The sequence below is a fragment of the Blastocystis hominis genome, assembly GCF_000151665.1.
Source record: "Blastocystis hominis, Singapore isolate B (sub-type 7) whole genome shotgun sequence assembly, scaffold_1".
NCBI lineage: Eukaryota > Bigyra > Opalinata > Blastocystidae > Blastocystis > Blastocystis hominis.
Genome location: NW_013171816.1, coordinates 1,667,482 through 1,689,529, shown reverse-complemented (window position 1 = coordinate 1,689,529; position 22,048 = coordinate 1,667,482). Strand labels below are relative to the sequence as shown.

At 42.7% G+C, this 22,048-nt stretch overlaps 8 protein-coding genes; 6 read left to right on the top strand and 2 right to left on the bottom strand.

Moving 5' to 3' along the window:
- Positions 1 to 973: 973 nt before the first annotated feature.
- Positions 974 to 2,366, top strand: GSBLH_T00006212001 (uncharacterized protein; the record flags this gene model as incomplete). The annotated part of the gene is made up of 9 exons (XM_013039537.1): positions 974 to 1,046; positions 1,078 to 1,152; positions 1,182 to 1,261; positions 1,291 to 1,353; positions 1,383 to 1,433; positions 1,469 to 1,742; positions 1,777 to 1,937; positions 1,965 to 2,018; positions 2,052 to 2,366. The coding sequence occupies 9 exons, from the start codon at positions 974 to 976 to the stop codon at positions 2,364 to 2,366; spliced, it is 1,146 nt and encodes a 381-aa protein (XP_012894991.1).
- A 255-nt stretch (positions 2,367 to 2,621) lies between these two features.
- GSBLH_T00001182001 (uncharacterized protein) lies at positions 2,622 to 4,105 on the bottom strand (the record flags this gene model as incomplete). XM_013039536.1 has 7 exons in its annotated part: positions 2,622 to 2,941; positions 2,972 to 3,413; positions 3,443 to 3,571; positions 3,600 to 3,671; positions 3,703 to 3,765; positions 3,796 to 3,962; positions 3,994 to 4,105. The coding sequence occupies 7 exons, from the start codon at positions 4,103 to 4,105 to the stop codon at positions 2,640 to 2,642; spliced, it is 1,287 nt and encodes a 428-aa protein (XP_012894990.1). The 3' UTR covers positions 2,622 to 2,639.
- Positions 4,106 to 7,305: 3,200 nt separating this feature from the next.
- Positions 7,306 to 8,277, top strand: GSBLH_T00006211001 (uncharacterized protein; the record flags this gene model as incomplete). The annotated part of the gene is made up of 3 exons (XM_013039535.1): positions 7,306 to 7,576; positions 7,606 to 8,149; positions 8,211 to 8,277. The coding sequence occupies 3 exons, from the start codon at positions 7,306 to 7,308 to the stop codon at positions 8,275 to 8,277; spliced, it is 882 nt and encodes a 293-aa protein (XP_012894989.1).
- Positions 8,278 to 9,641: 1,364 nt separating this feature from the next.
- Positions 9,642 to 10,007, bottom strand: GSBLH_T00001181001 (uncharacterized protein; the record flags this gene model as incomplete). XM_013039534.1 has 3 exons in its annotated part: positions 9,642 to 9,819; positions 9,850 to 9,904; positions 9,935 to 10,007. 3 exons carry the CDS (start codon positions 10,005 to 10,007, stop codon positions 9,657 to 9,659), a joined length of 291 nt encoding a protein of 96 aa, XP_012894988.1. The 3' UTR covers positions 9,642 to 9,656.
- A 4,311-nt stretch (positions 10,008 to 14,318) lies between these two features.
- GSBLH_T00001180001 (uncharacterized protein) lies at positions 14,319 to 15,622 on the top strand (the record flags this gene model as incomplete). XM_013039533.1 has 11 exons in its annotated part: positions 14,319 to 14,378; positions 14,409 to 14,484; positions 14,516 to 14,665; positions 14,697 to 14,776; positions 14,805 to 14,884; positions 14,917 to 14,981; positions 15,013 to 15,041; positions 15,072 to 15,173; positions 15,204 to 15,307; positions 15,337 to 15,433; positions 15,463 to 15,622. The coding sequence occupies 11 exons, from the start codon at positions 14,319 to 14,321 to the stop codon at positions 15,589 to 15,591; spliced, it is 972 nt and encodes a 323-aa protein (XP_012894987.1). The 3' UTR covers positions 15,592 to 15,622.
- An 86-nt stretch (positions 15,623 to 15,708) lies between these two features.
- On the top strand, positions 15,709 to 16,505 carry GSBLH_T00001179001 (uncharacterized protein; the record flags this gene model as incomplete). Its single annotated transcript, XM_013039532.1, has 5 exons — positions 15,709 to 15,842; positions 15,874 to 15,960; positions 15,991 to 16,043; positions 16,072 to 16,304; positions 16,335 to 16,505. The coding sequence occupies 5 exons, from the start codon at positions 15,709 to 15,711 to the stop codon at positions 16,503 to 16,505; spliced, it is 678 nt and encodes a 225-aa protein (XP_012894986.1).
- Positions 16,506 to 16,588: 83 nt separating this feature from the next.
- GSBLH_T00007000001 (uncharacterized protein) lies at positions 16,589 to 16,780 on the top strand (the record flags this gene model as incomplete). The annotated part of the gene is made up of 2 exons (XM_013039531.1): positions 16,589 to 16,713; positions 16,744 to 16,780. 2 exons carry the CDS (start codon positions 16,589 to 16,591, stop codon positions 16,778 to 16,780), a joined length of 162 nt encoding a protein of 53 aa, XP_012894985.1.
- Positions 16,781 to 17,249: 469 nt separating this feature from the next.
- Positions 17,250 to 19,923, top strand: GSBLH_T00006210001 (uncharacterized protein; the record flags this gene model as incomplete). Its single annotated transcript, XM_013039530.1, has 8 exons — positions 17,250 to 17,398; positions 17,428 to 17,928; positions 17,965 to 18,174; positions 18,207 to 18,516; positions 18,547 to 18,751; positions 18,785 to 19,229; positions 19,266 to 19,494; positions 19,525 to 19,923. 8 exons carry the CDS (start codon positions 17,250 to 17,252, stop codon positions 19,921 to 19,923), a joined length of 2,448 nt encoding a protein of 815 aa, XP_012894984.1.
- Positions 19,924 to 22,048: the final 2,125 nt, after the last annotated feature.

The following is a 22,048-nucleotide window of genomic DNA, read 5'->3' as shown; positions in this document are numbered from 1 at the left end:
AAGGTACAGAATCACAAAATCCATAAAACGTTTTCCCCCTACAACACTCAAATTAATCTTGATTCTCTCCTTCCTTTTGCGAACTTCACTCCTTGCAACTACTCTCTATGTTCTTTGATTTCGTACACTTCTCCGCACAATTTTCTCCTACACCTCAATCTCCACATTCTTCCTCACAGCCACATTGGAGCACGTGTTATTCGCGGAATCGGCTTCTTCTGACGCATATACACAATAGGAACGACGTCACGCGCAAAGTAATACGCATGACTCAAGAGGACGCCGATGATTCCACTCCAAGGAATTCTATTCTCATTATCTGAATGGAAAGAAAAACTCGGCAGTTGTGACGAAATTCAGGAGAAGAAGAGCGAAGGGGAGATACGTCGACTTCAAGGGGATGAAGTACAGGCTCACTTTGAAAAAGGGATTTCGGCGTGCCCAGTAATACAGGATGAAATAGCGCAGCGAGATACCGATAATAATGTACGCAGGAACGAACAGGCTTAGAACACATGTGCCCAGAGCGCAGTAAATGAGCATCCAGAGAAAGTCCGCCTTGTGGTTCTTAAACGTGTTGCTCTCTAAACCCCACATACACTTCATATCGAAGATTGCAGAGAACAAAAACCCAACAGAGAGCTTTCCCGTGAAGAAAATGGATGGGATCAAACACAAGAGCTAGTGTCTTACATTCAAATAAGTTAAAAAGTACGCCTCTCTTGGAAAACAGAATTCGGCGATGAATTGAGAAATACATTATCCACCGATTCTGTGCTGCAGTTTACCTTTTGAATAAGCAGATTTACCTGTGACAAGAGCTCCAGTAACAATGGAGATCAACAGAAAGAAGACTGTGATTTTCGGTAACTCCTTGTATCTGTGCATTAGAATACATAACCAGTCATCACAATTCTTTATAATCTCTTGTCATACAGATAGATTCTCACTCTTAGGACAGTGATTTTTTAAAATGCAAAACTTCAAAATCCCTGAAGAGAAGAAACCAGCGCTGGAGGAGTTCAAAACATACATCAAACAGAATGGTGAGAAGAATAGGAAAACAATGAACTCTAGAAGTGACGGAGACTTTGGAGGACCAGTTGCTCTTTCGCTACTTGTATACGTCGAATTTCAATAAACGAAGCGCTCGTAAGGAAGGTCTGTGGCATGTTCCGTAGTGAGTCGAATTCAACGCCTGGTCGCTTGGAGACGGGACAATAATATCGATTCGATATTGGAAAATGAAGTTATCAAGAAGGTACGAGTAAGGTAGTGTTTTTTCCGCAGAATCACGATACGATTTCCCGAATTCTGCTGTACAAAACGCACAAAACAGATCGCTATGGAAGAGTATTGTTAGTGGAGAGTATTTCACGTAGCCTTGTACTATGTTCAATGTGGGTCATTTGAATCTTCGCCATATTTTATGCGTTTTCCTTTGTTTTGATATCTGTTTATTTCATAGCGATATTCCACAGAGGAAATCATCTCTGCTCACATTTACTACAATGAATACATGGACAAGCTCTCGCGCGAAGCAAGCAAGAATTTGGGCGTTGACTACGTCGGTAACGCGACAATTATCGATTTAGACGGGCTTTCGCTGTCGCGCCACATGAATCTGAAGGCCATGTCAATCTTCAAGGAGATGATTTTAATTCACACGTACTATTATCCCGAAACGTGTGACGTCATTTATGTTGTAAATTATCCTCCCATTTTTAATTTCTTCTGGAACTGTTTGTTTCGTTCTTTTTTATTCTTATTTTTCAGTCATTCAGCCCTGGATGACGACTCTTCAGAAGCAAAAGCTGAAGCGCATTCCTCGCCCAGCCATGCTTCTCGCTTACTTCAAAGCAGAGGATCTCCCGAAGATTTACGGCGGTTCCTGCGAGTGTGAAGGGGGCTGCGTACCCGGAAAAGCGATTAACGAAGTAGGACATGATCCACATGTCGAATAGAAAACTTCCGCGTTTACCGACGTTCTAACTGTACACGGCGGAAGTGCGGAGAATGTAGGACCGAAACCGCGTTGTTGTTAGGGGTAGGTGGAGCTGCCGATCGCGAGCGGAGAGACGATCGGCTGGTATTTCAGCACGCTGGACCGCGAAATCGATTTCAAAGTGCTGTTCGTGCAGCAGGGAAAGGAAGTGGAGACGGTGATGCAGAAGCACGTCAGCACGCAGAACTCGCTGGAGAGCGGGAAGTGGAAGGCGGGAGCGGATGGAATGATGAGGCTGGTGTTCGATAACTCGAAAAGCTCGTGGGGAAGCTGCAGCGTGAGCTATGAAGTGAAGATCGCGAAGGGTGGAGAGGAATTGGAAGAGGAAGAAGAGTGGAGTGTTTGTTTGAAAAAGGAATGATATGGAGTGGAGTGGAGTGGAGTGGAGTGGAGTAGATTGCAGTGCAGTAAATGATTTAAAGATTAACCAGTGAATAGCATTCTATAGATAGGATCATCTGATCGATGATTCATCAATTTTTCCATTTCTCGAACTCAAAATCACCATTTCCAAACCATCCCAAACAAAAATCTTCGATTCTCGCTCCCATTCCTTCCATGTTTCTCGCTTCTCCAAATCCCACCCACTTCTCTCTTTGTTCCCAACAAACACCCAAACTCTACCCACAGACGTTTACAAAAGATGAGTCTTCTGCGCGGTTCGGTACTTGCCATAGACTACAATCAGCACTCCTCCGATCACGACCACCACCAGCGCGAACGGAATCATCCACGCCGTGTTGCTTCGCTTGACCGCCGCCTTCAGCGACTTATTAAACGCCTCCTCCACGATTCGCACGCGCTCATCCAGCTTCTTGCTCATCAGCGAGGACACTTCCGACTTCAGCGAGCTTTCCACCTCGCGAATCCGGCTCTCCGACAGATCGCTCGACTTCTGCAGCTTCTTTATCATGTTGTTCAGTGACTCATCCACCGCTACCCCTCATTCCCCGCGGGAAAACCTACCCACGATCTTATGCTCGAGCTCTCGCTTCATCTTATTCAGCCCCAAATGACGCCGCTGGTCCACGCGCTCCATCGCCTTCAGCAGTTTCTTCGCCGAGTCGCTCAGCGCCGCTTCATTCACGCTGTACCGCGTCATCATCTCGCGGAACGTGTGGCTTTCCTCCTCCTCCAGCTCCTTGATTTCCCGCGGGACGCTCACAGCCACCTTGTCCGGGTCCCCCTCGCCTTCCACGGTTTCCACCGACAGGATGTCGTGGTTGTCCGCCAGCTGCCCGGTCGTGGCGCTGATCCCGATGGTCGCTTCTCTCCACCAGCCCGGTTCGAAATGCGTCGCTTCGGTGAAGCACGTGGTGAACTTCCCCGTGTTTTTCTCGTCGATCGCCACGCGCACCAGCCCCGTGGATTCCGAGTAGCCGATCTTCACCACCGCGTAGTTGTCCACCTAGAATCAAAATGGAGAAACGGGGAAACGGAGAAGTCTTGGCGTTTCTCGTGGAAGCGGTAGCGGGCGTAGCAGCCGGTGTGGTCTTTGTCTTGCGTGAAGGCGTTGGAGTAGCCATCACCGAGGTAGATAGCGATATCGCGGTGATAGCGAGAGAACTGGGTGGGAAATAGACATCAAAGGTACTTCAGTGTTTCGGAAGGTGGAGAACACCACGGCGAATCCATAGTAGACGTCAGTTAGCGAATACATCTTTCCCTGACTCGTAACATGAAACAATCAGTCTTACAGGAATGGGGCTGCGATGCTTCGTAAAAAACACTGCAAATCCATCACCAAACAGGGAACTGCCCTACCCATAAGCCAAATCGATAATCCTAACTTGGCCGCTAATTCGGAACTTGATGGTCGTCACAAACTCACCCTTGTTAAATGTATTGTCTGCCCACAAGACACCGTTCTTACTTTGGCGATCTGGAGTAAGTCTCACGAAATACTCGTTAACGATTCCATCTCCAGTACACTGCCAATTACGGATTTTTCTAGTACCTAATCCTCACTGTGTACGGGGCGTATTTACCATCTTGGTAGTATTCCTTGAAAGGAGCACTGAAAGACAACAGAGGGTTAACATCATATGCACATACAAGTGCCGTGAGCACAATGCACAGAACGAAATAGACGCGGTTCATTTGTATACCAATTCATTAAGGGGTAAAAACCGCGGTTCCCCTGGGCATGCAGTCAAAGTGTATTTTATCGAATGGATTCTTCCATTTCTCTACTGACGCAAGAGTTAGACGAGTATGATGGGAATGAGAACGATTTTGAGAGAATCACTGTTTTCACAATTTGGTTGTTTTATTACATAGGAAACTGTGAGTGAAATATATTCGAAAGTTAAGCAAGGAACAAAAATCGATTTTTCTTCAAAGTCTATCAATAGCAGCTTTCACTTATTGCTAAGGTTTGTACAGACATAGTGTAATTGAAATATAGTATCTATTTGAAAAATACTCTTGATGTTGTCTCTTGTCAACAATTATTGAGTATTTTTCTATTGTCCGTGACTACACCGGATTCTAATTTACAACTGACATCGAAGTTTGTAGAGTTAGGTATGAGTTGTATGTTTTATTCTCCAAATGATGCTATTTACGCTTCACTTTGTGATGTATGTAATTGCTATGTAATGATTAACTTGCAGATCATAATGGCTTCTGGATTCAAGGTACTCAACGAAATGGATTTGGTTTTGTTGGCGAAATGTTTAGTATCCTTCGGCACCTGCGATTTGGAAAGAACCAAAGTGATTATTGATCATTTTCCTGTTTCGAATTACCTATTTGAATGTGTAAAAGAGATAGCAAGTCATATCAATTCGATTCCTTCTCTTTACTTTTTAAATCACATTTTGAATCAGCTGGAGCGGAAAGACCAAGTGGTGGCTGCACTCAGAATGAATGGCATCGTTGAGAATATGATTCCTTCCATTCAGAAAGCAATCACAACAGCAGCAAATGATTCCCAAAACTCAAGCGATTTGTTGGAGTTATCATTGGAACTACTCAATCACATTGCACTCATAAACAAACAATTGTTTCCATCGTCGATCACTCTTTTTCTTCTTGGACTACAGCATTTCCACTCCATCTGTAATCGATTGAATCAAGAGTGTTACTACGATCTGTCAGAGCCGCTGAAGGAAGCAGATTGTGTCAATAACTGGCTGCTGCTGCTAAATTCATTTGTGGAGGGACAATCACAGCGGATTTCAATGCAATGCGCATCGTTTGTTATTCAATACATGCCCAGTATTCTAAAAGTTTTGATTTCTTTGGTATTCTTTTAATGGCATAGCTTCTGGTGATTCTTCATCCTTCGATCCAACTCCAAACAATTCAGTTGCTAACCTGGCTATTCCGAGTGATTCCCACTATTTCACAAAGTTTGTTTTGTCTTGTGTTGTTGATCTCTCTTAGATCTATTTCAAAAATACTTCTTTTCATTTGTTCCTTCTCTTGAACGCTTCTACTCGTCAATGGTAATTTCGATGGTTCTTTCAGGCAATTCCTCTCAGCTCCAATCATCCTTCCAAACTCTGATCGATGGAATTCTTCGAACCGCATCGCCTTTACAAGAAGCAATCATCAATTCTTCTCTCTCTGACAAACTGGACGAAAAAACAAAATCGAAGTATCGTCGACCTGGAAGCAATCCAAAATCATCCTCAAACTCAAAACCAAAGCTGAAATCGAAAGCGATCACCAAGCCCCAGCAAGAAGAAACCACGAATGATCTGCTTTCGAAATTCGATTCTATTCAATACACACACTGGAACGATCAGACCAAACAAGTATTCGACTCTCTGAACTATCAATTGGCAAAAGAAGTCTGTACAGAACTATTCTCTGAGGGTTTTACTCTTCATGATGGCTCTCTTCTATCGACAAAAATAACGATGCAAGTTTCTCCGTGTTTAGAAAACAGCGAGTTTGCTTTCGATCCAATTCTGTCGATTGAGTGTTCCCCCGCAGACAATCAAGTCACATTCGCTTCAAAAGTCTGTTCTGAATTGCGTAAACTCCCGAAATATTCGTTTTTGCCTCAAGTTGGCGAGTGGGCAGACGATCCTTTTGTGCTACTTCGCTATCTGGAGTTTCGAATAAACGATTCGCTCTTGCAAATCGATTTTTCTCTCTTTGCTTCTTTACTCTCTTTGGGACAGTTCGCTCCAAATGTCCCCATTAACTGCAAAGTCATCGTTCATTTCGGTCCTTTTTCATCGGGATCTCCGATGATTCCAGATGTTTCTCCAATGTCTGAAATGTGTTCTCCCGCGATTATGAGCATCATTTCAACTCTTCGTCGAATTCTGTCTCTGGCTCCTCCTGATTATCGAATTGCGAACGTCCCTTTGAATAAACTTGTGGCAAAATTACTGCAAAACGATTACTGTGTGTTGGGTTTTCAATTTCCGAATGTGTTGAAAGCACTTCTTTATTCAATTCCTGAGTTATTCGATTCTGAAATTCGGCTTCGTTGCTTGTTTTGCTTCCATTTCGATTTACCATTTAGAAAATGTTTTGGACTCGATGCCTTTTCTGCTTTCCAATCACTTTCCATTCAGAAAAACATTCCTATTGATTTGGAATTCCACCAACCTCCCGTTTGATTTTGTTATTATTCCTCTCATGAAAAGCTTCTTCGTCACACGGTCCATCGAGAATCCATTATGCAGGATGGATTGAATACATTTCGATTGCTCTCTCCCTTCTTAGACTATCAGGTATTATTAAATCTTCCCGTGAAACTCATTTTCAGATTAAATTCTGCGATGAATTAGGAGTTGGAATGGGTCCAACACGAGAATTCATTTCTCTTTTCTCTAAAGAATTACAGAACAGACAATACCATTTCTGGAATGATAGCGATGATTCTCCTTGTCTTCTCGTTTCTTCTTCTTCTTCTTCTTCTTCTTCCTTTCCACCTCCCAATCTTCCAAGCAATATTGGATTCGTGATTTGTCGATGTGGAGAATGGGTACTGAAGCATTGTCCAACACACCGATCTCTTCTTTGTCTGGATTCTGTTGGAGCGTGGAAATGTTCCGAGGGAGATTTCTCTGTTTCTTCGTATGATTCAATCTGCCCAAATTGTGGCCAAAGCCTCCAATTTTGCCTTCAATTACGGTACAATAATGCAACGAATATGATTTAGTCTCTGTCTCTCACAAGAGGATTTGAACAAGCTGATCGACTTTGCGAAATTGCACACGCATTCAACAAGCTGTTTTGGGTCCATGAAATGGGATCCATTGAATGGAAAATGCCTTTCCTTCGAAGTGAGTTCCTATAAACGATGCTTAGAAAACGATCATTGGCCGTTTCAAATGAACACTCAATCGATTTTGCAATTAGAAAGCTGCCATCTCGCCAGGGAAGTCGCGTTTCCGTTCGAGCCACAATTCATGACTGGCGATTTGTTTCCCGCTCCGATCGATTCGATTCAAGATATCGAAGCTTATGAAAGCGTGTTTTTCTCGATTGGGACTCTAATCGGATTCTGCTTGAAACACTCGATTCCTGTGGAACTTCCCCTCCATCCTTTGTTCATTGATTACATTCAACGAGGCTATTCGGATATCACAAATCTAAATGATGGTTTTGCTTCTTTTCATTCTCAACAATAGCCAAAAGTCGAATTGATCGCTTTGGTCGATCCAGTCTTCAATCGCTTTTTTCGTTTGTTTCGCATTTGCAAGACGTGGATTCGTATGGATTCGATTCCACCCTTCCTGGATATCCCTTTATTTCCCTGTTAGATGAGTCTGAAGTGACGTCTGAGTCGTATTGTAATTGGTTGCTGAGAGTTGCAGATTCATTGGTTGGCTCTGGAATTCGAAAAGCGGTGGAATTGGTTCGTGGAGGAATTGCTTGGATGATGGACGTGCATAGTCTTGCGATGTTTTCGATACAAGAAATCAGTGAAATGTTGCTTGGAAATGCTCCCATGTGGACAAACGAAACGATTGATTCGCTGTTTGTGTTCAATGCTTCGGAATCGGCGTTGGAAAGCGTGAATTGGTTGAAGGAAATCGTTTTGGAAATGAGCAATACACAGAAGGAGCAGTTTCTGATGTTTGTTACGGGTCAGCGCAGAATGAACGCTGATTCGAGTAAGCTCCACGTGGAATTTGTGGATGGTAACGAATCCTCTCTCCCCACTTCAATGACGTGTGTTAATTTGCTTCGACTTCCTCGCTATGTCGGTTCATTGATCGCTCTTGATTCGTAGAAATCCAAAGAAAAACTCAGGACGAAACTCCTTCAAGCTGTCGAAAATGGTTACAAATATATTCTAAATCGCTACTATGTTTGTTAAAAAAACAATGCAAAACAAAGCCTGCTCTACATAGCGAGCAATTTCAGCCCATTCGCCTCCCAGCGCATAGAGAAGATTGGAATACATCCTTCTCCGGTTTATCGACTCTACAATCGAGAAAAAATCTCTGCAGTACGATTCATAATCAGCGACTGCACATCATTCACCTCCAAAATCAACGTTTTCCCCGTGACAATCCCCTCCATCGTGTTTTTAATCGTTCAATGAAGGCCCCAATTCTCTCTTTTACACAATCAACAACAACAACAATTATAATTATAATAATTAAAAAGAACGGAATGAAGGATATGTGAAGCAATGCTCCTCTGGAAACGCTGCGATGTTCAAAGGGGACGAATGCGTCTGTTTCAGAATAAAATCGAGATCGTTGGAGACGAGATACGGCCGATTCAGACCGCCTTGGAATGCATGGCAAACGACTTGATGCGAGCGTGTATTCATGCCTGGAATCTGCTCGCAAACGTATTGTTTGATCGAAGGACGGCGACTGCGAGGCTCCAGCGAGAAAAGGCAATCGGAGCCTCGCATTGTGGCTTTCATTCGAGTGTTCGGACTAGTTTTCATTCATAAAAAAACAAACAAACGGATTGAGAATCAGCCCCTTCACGCCCAGCTCCGTAATCCGGGTGATCAGGAAGACTGCATCATTTGGAAGAGACTTAAACGCCTTCTTTTTAAGAAAAATCGTTGGGTAGTTCAACAGCAAGGTTCCCACTTTGAGATCACTGAGTTGCTCGATGATGACGGGTTTGATTTGAAGATTTTCATAATAGGATTTGTCTATATTCAAAGAAAGAAGGATTGAAACCTCGTTCGTAGGCAATACTGTCGTTGATGGTCTGGTAGGAAGTTTGGGCTAAAGGAACTTTGTAGTTATGAAGAATCGCGTTGGAAATGTCCGATTCGAGTTGCAGACAGTTGTCATACGACTGAACCAATCTGATCGACATTGGAGTGACCCAAAATCAAACTTGTCAGAGTTTACCGGAATAGCAGAACGTCGGTACCGTTTTCGAAGAAGACTAACAACCGACCGTTCAGGATAGTATGCCAGCGACGGTCTATGGAAAAAATAGAAATAAAACAAGATGTATACCCTAATAAGCCCGAAGCCAAGACAGATAACTCGTTAGGGAACCATTTTGGCAATGGCTGCGTAGATAATGACGTATATTCGTGGGCTAAATCGGAGAGGACAAACTAACTAAAATGCAACGTGACAAAAACTACCTTCCTAATGGGTGCTCTGTCCATCTCCTGCGCTAGTCGAAACAATTGCCTGTATATACTTGTTGCAACTTGCTTATTCATAACAAGAAATGAACAAAAGGCAAAAAACTAAAGCTCGATGTACAAGTTATTCCTTCGGCAAATCTGCGTCTGGTTCTCGGCCGTCTTGAACACTTGCTGCACACGGGCTTGGAAGTTTTCGCAAATAATCTTCATAATTGGTCTCGTTCCAACGCGAAGCTTATCCAAATACGTCTTTCTGTAAGCCGAACTAAAAATGAAGCGCACTCATGATACAAACTCATGATGAACCAAATCCATAGCAAACGAATTGATCAAAATATAGAACTTATACCCTGCGCTTCACACCTCCTTCGATTTCCTACCGCGATGTCGAATTAAATCCACGTATTGAACCTTGTTACACCCATAATTCACAAACCGTTCATCAAAAAACATCGTGTCTTCATCGTACTTAATAAGCAAATAAGGCTCTTGGAAACGATTTGGGAAACAAGCCAACTGTGCTACTACCTTCGAAGGATCCAAGCTGAACCATCGATAATTCACGTATCTCTACGCTTTGTTTCGCTCAGAAAACTCTCTACGTGTGTGATTGTCTTTGGTTTTTGCAACAAACAACTGCCTTTCGCAAGGCAGTGGCGGAGTTTCTTTTTGTTTGCAGGGAACAGCTTTTCGCTCTCGCGAGCACACGATAAGATCGTCGTGCAGTGCGCCAAGATATAGTCTCGTTTCAAAAAGAACGCAGGCACGATCGTCACAGACGTCGTCGAGCTCAGAATCGGAACGGGAATCTTCTTCAGCTCGCGATACAAATTCGCTGAGGCTCAGAAAAGCAATCCAAAACGAACGAGCCGGCCACATGTCCATATCCAACACAAGGAAATGCGTGGTGACGATGTTCACAATCGCGATGTTTCGCAGTTTGTTCACAGGGAAGTCGGTGGCTTCGGAGCTTCGCGAAGACACGATGTACAATATAATGCGAACGCGATCCGGGAGATTCAAACTCTTCACCAAATTCGAGGCTTTCCGCTCATCACGATTTTTCACCTTCACTGCAATGCTGAATTCGCCCTCCCAACGCTCCAGCAGCGAAGGGAGAAAGGCCAATCGATCCATGGTGGTCGCTGAAACGATCGAAAAGCTGAACTTCGGAGCATCTGGAATCACGACTACGGAACAAGGAGACAGCAAGACAAACAAGGATAGCGTGCTTTGTAAGGCACTTCCTTCGTACCGACAAACAATCGGCACCATTTGCAACGAGCTATCGAACTCTTGGGTGGGAAAAGATTCATTCGGCTCACTCCGGCTTTGGTTCAAAAAACAAGGAAAACAAACCACGACGCGCCAGGGCTCGCGCCTTCTCTTTCTTTCGCTTCGCGATCAGATTCAGCATGTCTTCCGCGCTGCTGATCGGACCCTGGGATTCGCTGTTCGGCGCAGAGCTCTTCGCTTTGGGCCGGAACGGCCCTCTGCGCGAGCTCCGCGCTCGGATGCTCCGCGGCTTTCTCGAACCAAAACCATTCCGGAGAGTCGTGGAATTGCGAGAAAACGCAGAGCTGCGGGCTTCAGAGGGGGTGGAAACGTCGGGTGCGTTGCTGTCATCAGCGGGCTCCGGGGTATTATCGGTTTCTTCGGGATCTTCGTCGCTGTCAGCGCTCTTGGTGTCGTCGGAAGAGGGCGAGTCCGCAGATTCGTCATGATGATTGGCGGAGTGAGGATCTGTCGGGCGGCCCGCGGATTCCGTGTCTTCGGAGTCTTCTTGTGATTTCCAATAAATTTCGGAATCGTCAGAAGCATCGACATTGGAAGTGGTGGAAAAGGCATGGATAGAAAAATCAGATTTAGCTTCGTTCGACGAGTCTGGATCGCTGTAGCTGTCATCCAAAGAATCAGCAGAATTGACTGTACTAGAATAAAACACAGAAGAAGACTCTGGAAATCAGCAATGTGCAGAAGAGGTACTGTGGTTTTCAAAAATATGGCTTTTGGCAGTAGAATTTACAACAGACACATCTTGATTTGGAACACGGTTTCGATTTAGGATAGATTTTTGAGAAACACTAATACGCGGATTCTTAACACGAGAAGCGTTTTTATACTGCAAACTATACTACACATGTTAAAACACAACAAAGCAACTACCCTGCTCACATTTACACCCGATAAAGAAAAGACATCACGATGAAAATCGAATATCGAAGAAACATGCCGTCTATCCATCACTTACGACAATAACTTCTACGGCGTTCCAAAATATATTTTTAGAGTTGCCAGCAAGGCTATAATGACCGGAATCGCTAATGCCACTATACCCCTCATGAAAAATATGATGTTTTTCCAAAGGTTTTAAAGTCAGTTTTTGTTCCCGTATGTTTCTTTTGTTTTTTGTTTTTGCAACAGCAGGTATTGGAACAGAATAGCCTCAGCAATAGTTTTGAGTCTTGATTGTGCAGATAATCAGGTGAAGCTCATTATTTTCAAGCAAAATAGTGGGAATAATTTTCACCAGAGAGAAGAGTCCGTTTCTATTCGTGGTGTGATCGATTCGACTCTTCACACATTTATTCAAGAAAAACCGCTCTATGCATTTAGTGAAAATCGAACAACAGAATACTGTGTCCCAAAGACGACGGATTTAGTCTATGAGGTTGTTTTATTGGATTCGTATGATTCTTGTCTCCTTTCAACAGTAGAAAGGGAGATGGATGGGATGATGGAGCGTACGTCGAAGTTCGTTCGGGTTCAAACTTTTTGCTTTTCAAAGGGCAGTGCCAATCGGGAGCGGAAGAATCCTATACGATTCGATGTATTGTGTTTTTTCTTCATTTTAGTGTAGTAACGTACATCATCTCTCCCTACCAAATATGGGGTGTTACATCCCGAGTTCCTTCCATCACCGAGTTTTACAGCGGTTTGTTGGATGCGAACTGGTTCCTCGACCCCTTCGACCAAGATTGGATTCGCGAGGATGAAAACGCTCCAGGCTACAACCACTACCTCACCGGCGAGCCGTCCATCGAAAACATCTACTACAACCGCTTCAATCTTTCCTCCAGCGCGTCGTTCAGCGCCGTGGAGATCGGGATAACGAACGATTTCCGCGATGTCGCGATTTATTTGAACGGAATCGCGGTTTTCCGCGAAGAAAACCACCAATCGAACGGAAAGAACTACTTCCGGTGGATGGAACACTGTTCCAATGAGTCGTAGCGTGCTGGTGAGCGGAATGTATCTGCGAGGCGGAATCAACGTGATAATCGCGGTGATCGACGAAGAGGAACACCAAAACAATTTGTATCTGTACGGCTATCCGGCGAAGCGGATGTACATTCCGTTCTGTAAGGTGGCTTCGCACAGCGAAGTGGTGGAGAATCACGATGTGGAGAACGCGTTCGACTATTCGAGTCGCTATTTTTATTTGAAAACGGAGCCGGAGATGTTCGTGGAGTTCGAGAATGCGTTTTTTGAGTAGGATGAAGGAGGAGGAATGGTGAGGATCAGCGCGTTCGAGATCTCGGAGTACGCGGTGCTGGATTATCACTACGCGTATACGTGGAAATCGTGGTCGATTTGGGGGCAACGCAATGCGATCAAAGCAATGAATGAATCAAACGAAATGAATGAATTGAATGAATTGAATGAAATGAAAGAAATGAATGACTCAAATGACTCAAATGAATCGAAAGAATCGAAAGAATCAAATGAATCCATTGAATCCATTGAATCAAATGACTCACACCAATTGAATGACTCAAATGACTCAATTGAATTGAATGACTCACACCAATTGAATGACTCAAATGACTCAATTGAATTGAATGACTCACACCAATTGAATGAATCAAATGACTCACACCACTCCACTGACTCCATTCACTCACCCAACGCGCGCACTTCTTCGCCTCTTTGGGTCCAGCTCGATCATCGCAGCTCCCCCACACTCTCCCAGCAGCTTTCTCTCTTCTCCTTCTCGCTGCAGGGCCCTCGCTACCCCTACCGTCGCTACCGCGTCGCCATTCTCGGTACGCGCGTTCCTCCTTTCCGCTCATTCGAAGAAAACTTCGGATGGCACACCACCTGGTTCCCCGAGTTTTTCCCCTTCCTCACGCTCTCCCGCTTCCCTCACGCCGTGTTCTTTTCAGACAACATAGCTCTGTATTACAACGTCGAGTTCTCGATGCGATCGCTCTTTTCCGAAGAGGAATTGAAAGCAGAGAAAGTGAGTTTTCGCATCGAACCGGATCTGCCCAAGGGCGTTGCGCTGAATTCGTTCACTGGCGAACTCAGCGGTGTTTTTGTCTGTTTGCAGGGAGTTGAGTGATTTGTAGTCGTATTCCGAGCCGAAGAAGAGCGCGTACACGATTACGGCCAAAGGTGAGAAACACGAGGTGAAACAATTAATGGTGATTTTATTAGATGGTATAGGCGTGTTTGCATGCTTATTTTTAGAAGCTTATTGTGTTGATTCATATATCGATGGGAATCGTGTGTACTATAATAACTATTATAATGAAGCACCATTTATCATTCTCTTTATTACTTGCGGAATCGTGATATCTCTCTTCTGCTATATAGTAAAAGTGTTGTTTGAGTATTTGTGTTTGTTGGATCGAAATGTACTATTTCTGGTATTACCTACGCAGAATCCAATAAATAGTATACTAGCTACACCAGACTACAAGAATCTAGTTAACCTGCACAGACAAAGAGCCAAGTTTTTCTTCTATTCTTTACACAGCTATGTCTTATTATTACGTCAGCTCGCAGCTGGAACAATCGCTGCAGATGCTAAATAGTCGCGTTGGGAAAAGTGCTGAGATTAAGGTGTAGACAACGGCTTATATTAGGAACTTGGTTATGAGTAGTCCCGAAGCAGCGAATTCAAAATGTGAAGTTTATGATATCAGTAACGACTCTATTTGCATGCTATCGTATAGATATTAATGGCGTGAACACACGTTGTTTGAAATGCTCGGTTAACCATTACTGCACCTACTACAATCAAAAATATCTTATTCCAATCGATCTCTTCGTCCCCAATAGCTTCCCTTACGTAGATCCTATTCTTTATATTCGTCCTCCAGCGGGTATAGCATTCCCCGTTCTTTTTTATCATAGGATCCAAGATCGTTCCCATTCCCAACGTAGTCGATGCCGATGGCCGAATTATATATATCCTCGTAAGTAACATTAAAAACGTACCCTTGCCTATTGCCTTCCATCCAGATTACACTAAATCAATTTTTCGCTTCCCTCGACAGCTGTTTCGCCACCTGCTTCCCCATCTGCAACGATCCCATCCCGCAGTACTCTCCGCTCCCTCGATTCCATCGCCTAGACTCATCAAGCAATGCAGCGACGTTCTCTACCCTCGTTTTGCCGCCAAATTCGACGACGCGAAGCGTATTTCCCCTATTCCTTGTTTAATCCGCAGAGAAAGCAGCCGAAGCCAAATCATTACTCGTACCTGCTTTTCTTCCCTTCTACGTTTAGTCGTCCATCGAGAAGCAAACCGAAGTCTGCAACGGCGTGCTGGAGACGCTGCGAAGCTCCGCGGCGACGCTGCAGGCGCAAAACAAGCAGCTCAAAGAGAAAGCAGGCTTTGATTGATCGCTTTTTACGCAGCACGAGACGGTCGCGAAGACGTACGGGCAGCTGCAGAGAGAGGGAGATGCGCGGAGCGACGATCTGCGCAATGCGTTTGTGTTTGGATCGCAGAACCAGCGCATGTAGGGATCATGATGAGGGGTGACGCGAGGCTGCTGGAATTGAGCGCTGCGGAGAAGACGCACACGGATCTGCACTCGATTTTCGCATCGACGCTCGCGATGAGCAATGTGAATGAAATGGTGGATGTCGGCGCGACGTCGGTTTTTGAGTGTAGATGATACGAGAAAACGGAAGACAGTTGTTCCAGGCGCGGTATTTGAAGGATGTGGTGAACACTCGATTTAGCTCGACAGCGAACATGCCGAATGCAAAGAGAATTGTGCCGCATGTGCCGAAGTTGTGAAGCGTCAGCGTGTTGAATTGAATACGTATTGGTCGTTTTTGTTGGAAATGCTCTTGGAACCCGCGGGAATGGCGATGGTAGTAATAAAGTTCAGATCTATTTCTTCTTGTAACTGTAATGATTCTTGAATTCCGAATTCCCCTTCCTCTTACTGTTGATGACTTCCAAGTTGCCCAGTTGGCAATGGTTATCAAAGCGCAGGAGAAGGTTACGGGCGGAGGTGAAGGTATCGTGGTTCTTAAGAACGAGCCGTGAGACTGGAATTGTCGGTATTAGGCATAGTTTTGATAACACTGATGGTCATATGGGTCTCAGTGAGATCAGTAAAACACCGATTCCTAAGGTGAAGGGCCAGTACACTCTGAAGAAGTAGGAATAATGCTGTCTGTACGAATCAAGGTATCTCCTGAGTTCGATGTGCCCTCGCGTTCTGAAGGCTATCATGCCAGCAGGTATTCGATCAAAACGGTTTGAACGTAGATTCTCTGTTTTTGTGGGAAGAAGCCTGGAATGCTCATCCGTACTGTTTAACTGTGATGACAAACGGATATTTCTCCATGGATAAGTTCAAACTTGCTATTGAGTCGCACTATCTAAATGATGTGGGTACTTCAGAGAACGCTCTGAATATGCCTGAAAAAGAGCTCAAGAAGCGAGAAGTCATTTTTGTTGACGTTGCCAAGAAGGGAAGCGAGAAGCTCCCCGCTGACGAAGTACATTTTCTGATGTTCTCTTCATGGTAGGATGTGACAGTTTATCACAGCCAGAAGCGGAACGTCGGTCCCCTTGCTCCCGAATGGTACAAAACTGCAAGTAGGATCGCTCTCTCTCATATCCATCCTAGATCCGGTAATGTGCTGCTACAAGAAGGTGACGATTCAATATCCTTAATTCGATATCCTCGACGCCCTTAACGTGCAGCTTCAAGTATTTCGGTCTGCAAACCATCATCGAGAACATCATTCGATCCCAGGAGATCAAGGTGTTCACGCGCACGATGCGCCAGCTGATCTGCCAAATGGACGAATGGGACGGTCTGACGATGGACGACATTCGGAGAATGGAAGATGAGGCCAAAGAGAAGCTTGACAAGATGATTGCGAGCTCGGAGGTTTCTGCGGTGTAGGTGAAGAAGCGAAGAGTCAGGCGTAGGATGAAGGAGTGTGCACAGGATGTTGAGCAGAAGTAAGTGAATACGATTCGAATGTTTGTTTGACATGCGTTTGAAAACTTCGCTGGGGCGGAGAGGATATTATTAAAGAAATGGACGACTTTATAGCAAGCACTTCCTTGTCGTTTAAGTAGATCATGGCAGTTCATTTGAGAAAAGATATGCTGTTGCGGATGTTGGAAGACACAAACGAAATTTCTGTATTGGCATGTTTACCGTCCTCATCGTTGTTTGTTTTGTTTCGCTAATGCAAGTACATCACCATAAAAATAGCTCTGTCTTAGTGTATAGCTCTTGGAAGCAATTATTTGATTCTTCGCATTGCTGAGAAACAAGTGGGAGAGCAAGATGTTGTACTATTACCAGGGGAAACGATCCTTCTGAATCAGGTTTCCTTTGAGAGAATGCTATCAGATAGACGAAACTAAATAGTGCTTTGTCTACGACTCCTGACAGTCAAGGTACAGGACGCTGGATCATTCCATCAATGGCTGGAATCAGCCCAGTAAACACCCAAGAGAAGAGCGGATATGAAGCATCTTCCCAAACCAAGAATAGTATACCCATGAATCAAAGCGACAATAGCAACAAAGCAAATCAAAGATCTGTTCTTTGTTATCTATTGGTAATTGACGAGTATAGCTGAGTATGCAATTGATATAAAGTGCGCGTGAGCAGCAAATAGGCATCGGCCGCTCGTGGAAATATGACCTTCTACAGAACAACGAAGCGATTGTTTCTTCGTCACTCCTTGATTCGTTGACACTCTCTGTCGGCGATTCGATCCGAGTTGCAGTGAATCTCAGTGAGTATATTATCCCGCAGCTAGAAAAGTTGAACGTTACGCAGTTCAATCAAAGCGATATGTACGTTAACTGTGGAACTATAAACAACAGCACTTCTCTACTCTACGTTGATCATTCGTTCAAAATTGTGGAGTCGGTTTCCTCGCCAGAAGGAAAATGGCCAGCATCGTATGGCTCGGTGATTGTAATTTCAACGCAAACCCTACAAAATCTGTTGAATAATATGTTTGAAGCGATTGTTCAGTCGAACAAGGTACCTCTTGAAGAGAAGCCAACGCAATGGATTAATGACTGGACCATGCAGTATTTGATCCTATCTTCAAGTCATCAGCAAATATACACCTCTAGTGACTCTTCCAAGTAATTCTTTTTCCTATAATCACGAATGATTCCTAGACAATTCAATGACTACGCGAACAAGGTTATAGCATCCATTCCTAATTCCGAAAACTACTCCGTCCAGTATTTACTGTACACATCCCTGCAATCACTATCTTCAGTTACAATCCTGTTGGAGCAAGTGTTCTTCATGATCGATGTGATCATCACACTTATTGCTGCCTATGTGATATACATATTAGTGACAACGAGCGTGAAAGAAAAAGTGTATGAAAGGTGGTCGATCGCTATTCTACTAGATTTGAAATGGCATTACTCCGTATTGTGGGATTACGACAAGCTGCTGCTTCACGCATCGTATTTGTTCAAGTGTTATTATTCACCATTCCCGGAATTATCCTGGGTTTACTACTAAGCATCCTGTGCTATGTTCTACTGGCGTACACATTCAATAAGCTCCTATATCTTTCGCTTCCTTATGCACCACCAACTTCCTCCTATATCTATTCGATTCTAGTAGGCCTGCTTTCTCCCATCATAGCGATTATTCCGCCCATCGTCCAACTAGCGAAACAAAAGCTGATTGAATCGCTTGATCTTCAACACTCGGTATTTTGATTCCTGATCCTTTCAAAATAGGATACAAACAATACAAGAGTTGTTGTCAAGGACAATCGAAAAACACCCATCACAATTGAAATGATTCTTTTCGGACTCATTCTCACGAGCATCGGAATAATGGTGTTTCTATTTGCAGTTGATGCCTTTCTTGATTCCGATATTAAACTCTTCATGACAATTCTTAATATCATTCTCATTTTGGCTCTATTGGGCGTGACAATTCGTACGGTCATCGAAACAATGTAACGAAACATAGTATCCACCTATCTTTCTCATTGGCTCACAACGTTTGTATCATTTCTCCTCTCCCATTTACCATGGCTCCATCCGGCTGCATTATATATTCGCAATAATGCAAATCTCCACAAACGAAGCAATCTGCAGCTTTCGATCCTCTGTACCACATCCTTAACCTTTATTCTCTTCGCTGCCTGTCTCCTTCGAATGCAATCCAACACACTCTATTCCAACATTAAGCTATCGATTCCTTCTGATTTGCTCGTCCTGACTTCTTCCACATCGGGATTGAACGAGCAACAGCTGGATTCCTTTTACGAGGAACCGTATACCCAATCTCTTATTGCTGGAAGACTGTATCAGTACCAATCCTATTCCGCTGATTCCCAACTCGCCACATTTAGTAATCTTCATTCTACAACGACGATCGTTTCGATTCTCGCGCCGTCATACATCGATCTCATGTACTTTCAATACTGAAATGAATAGTAAATTATTAGAGATCAGGATATGATCGTCTCATCCCATTCCAAACAACAACTCAAGACATTTCTCGACTCCAGCGCTCCATACAATACCTCTCTTTCGTTCCCATTTGCTGACGTTAGAGCCAATCCTAGTCCTGAAGTCAACTTGAAAAGGCAATACAATCTTTATTTTCCTGCTCTTTTACCGAAATCATTAAGTACCGATCTACAGGAAGAGAATGTTGAGAAATATGTGTTTTCCGTAACGAATCATGTGCGATATCACTTATAGAATACATCAGATTATTCTTCTGTTTCCCTAATTTCTCAAGAAGCAACCCTGGAGAAACTACCAGGTTTTTCTTTCAGTAAATACAATTACCAAAAATCAACACCAAACGCCATTGTATCGAAAAGCACCTTTCAGGAAATGCTTCCATCTATTTCTCTAGTGAAAGACAAAATGATCGTCAAGTTAAAACCCACCCTTTCTCAGAGGGAATATGCATATATTGTTGACAATACGCGGTCCATTGTTCAAGGAGATGATGGAGCAAGTCTTCTAGAAAGAAAATCCTTGGTAAACTCGATTGATGACGCCCAGTTGGCTTTAGACATCTATTTCTATATATTGAGTATATTATGTTGTATTCTACTCTTCTTTGCTACTTCGGTTTCCCTCAAGTATTGACTTTCTTACTTATGTGTTTTAATAATCCAAATAGATCTATTATATGTGATACTTCACACGAAATCGGTATTTTTCAATCATTAGGAGCTACAAAAAAGCTGTTGTACAATGTACGAAATAGCCTACCTTTCCGAACTAGATATTTACTATTGAATCAATTGTCAACATATGGAGCTCATTGATTTGTGGAATAGGAATAGGAATTGGAGTTGCTTTTGTTGTTTCACTTCAAATGAACTTGTAATCATTCATTCTGCTTCATTTCAAGATTATCAGATGTTCCAATAGCCATTTATATACCATTTTGGATTATAGGAATTCTTCTTGCTTTCTTGACTATTTTGTCTTTTGTTGCTTCAATAGACTCACTTCGATCTGTAGTATCACAGCCCATTGCATTCATAGCAAAAGGTGGAAAATATTGTATTGTTTTCTATCATAACCAATACTATTTTCAAAAACGATTATATGTCATGATTACACTCATTAATGTGGTCATAATAGCTATCTATGTATTGGATATAATATACTCAAAACATCAAGTATCTGGGAAGTAAGAAACTATAAAGTTGTTAATAATAGGAATATTTCGTCATTTACTATATTGTGCTATGGTAAAGAATGTCCAAAGAACCTAATTATAAAAGAATCATCAAGAATTACAACACGAGTCATAACTCGTAAAGAAATGAACAATTTAAGTGATAATGATTCTAACAAGAGTTATTCTAACACTATAGAAATCTCAAATGAAAGCTTGACAAATACTTCAATACCTAGTACATCGATCGTGACTCCAACCACAAAATTATCTCGATCAATTAATCCTGATAATAATTTTGAAGTGAAAATTCCTCAAAAGTTACCAACTATTCCGCCAAGGAATTTAACTTCGGATTCGTTTCTTACTAGATTTCGTAATCACAAACGTGTAAGTCATGCAGATATGCGTGATTATAAAACCCGAGAAATCTATCTATTTGTAATCAACTTTCATCATACCAAATATAAAGCTGCCTCGTTTATAAGAAATGAAATATATAGATTATTTGCTGATAAATATCCATATGATTTTGATTTGTTGTTAATCGGACCAAAGGAAAACTCACAACTAAAGATCTATGGAAATCGGTTATTTTCAAAAGGTTATTATGCATATCATTCGATGAGAATAGCAATTGATTTGTTTCCACCTGAAGCTGGTTATACATATGCTGGATACTTCGAAGCAAATGATGATAGTTGTTTACAACCGACTTTATTGGGTAAAGAAGATCACAACAAAGCTATGAGTGAAGTTTGGTTTCCATGGACACCCTATAATAAATGGCCATGGAATGTTGTAAAAAACAAAAATAATAAAGTGATGTTTTTGGCTTATCTGAATGCTGTATCAGAAATAGAATCAAAACCTACTCTACACAATCTTTGCAAAGTTGGCTCATCTCAACTCCGACACGGGTGGAGTGACTTTTTCTATTTTCCAAAATCCAATCTCACTACCTTTTTGGAATTGGAATCCGTGATGTATAAACATTATGTGTTTTTGGAAAATGCAGTTCCATTTATCATGGATTGTTTCAAAGCGAACGTCATAACGGATTGTAATCATGGAAAAATGCCAGATCGTGAGGTTTGTCCTCATTTACATCCTGTAAAATTTTCCAGATCCCGAGAACGTAGAATCTGTGTGAACCGCATATTGAATATTACGCTTAGTGAAAGGCCTGATACTTGGTGTATCTGTTTGTTTAATCTATCTCTATATACCAGTATTACAATCGTTATTTGAACGAACGATGATTTTCATAATAAGAGCGCATTACAATAGTCTATCGCCGAATCCCTAAGAATAGTTTTGATAAAAGGAGAATTGGGAATAGACTAGCCTACATGAAGAGTTGAATATACCTGGTTATGGAAAATGAAAAAGAAGAAAGTATTATTCAACGATATAATAAGTATTACAATACAAATACACGACTCTTATGGAAAGATAGATAAAGGTGATAGAAGATGATTGTTTCAAATACTCTGATTTGTAAGGTCCACACCACTAATTATTGTAATAAAAAGGCATATAAACACGTGTAAAACAATCAATACAATTGGGAAATAAAGCATA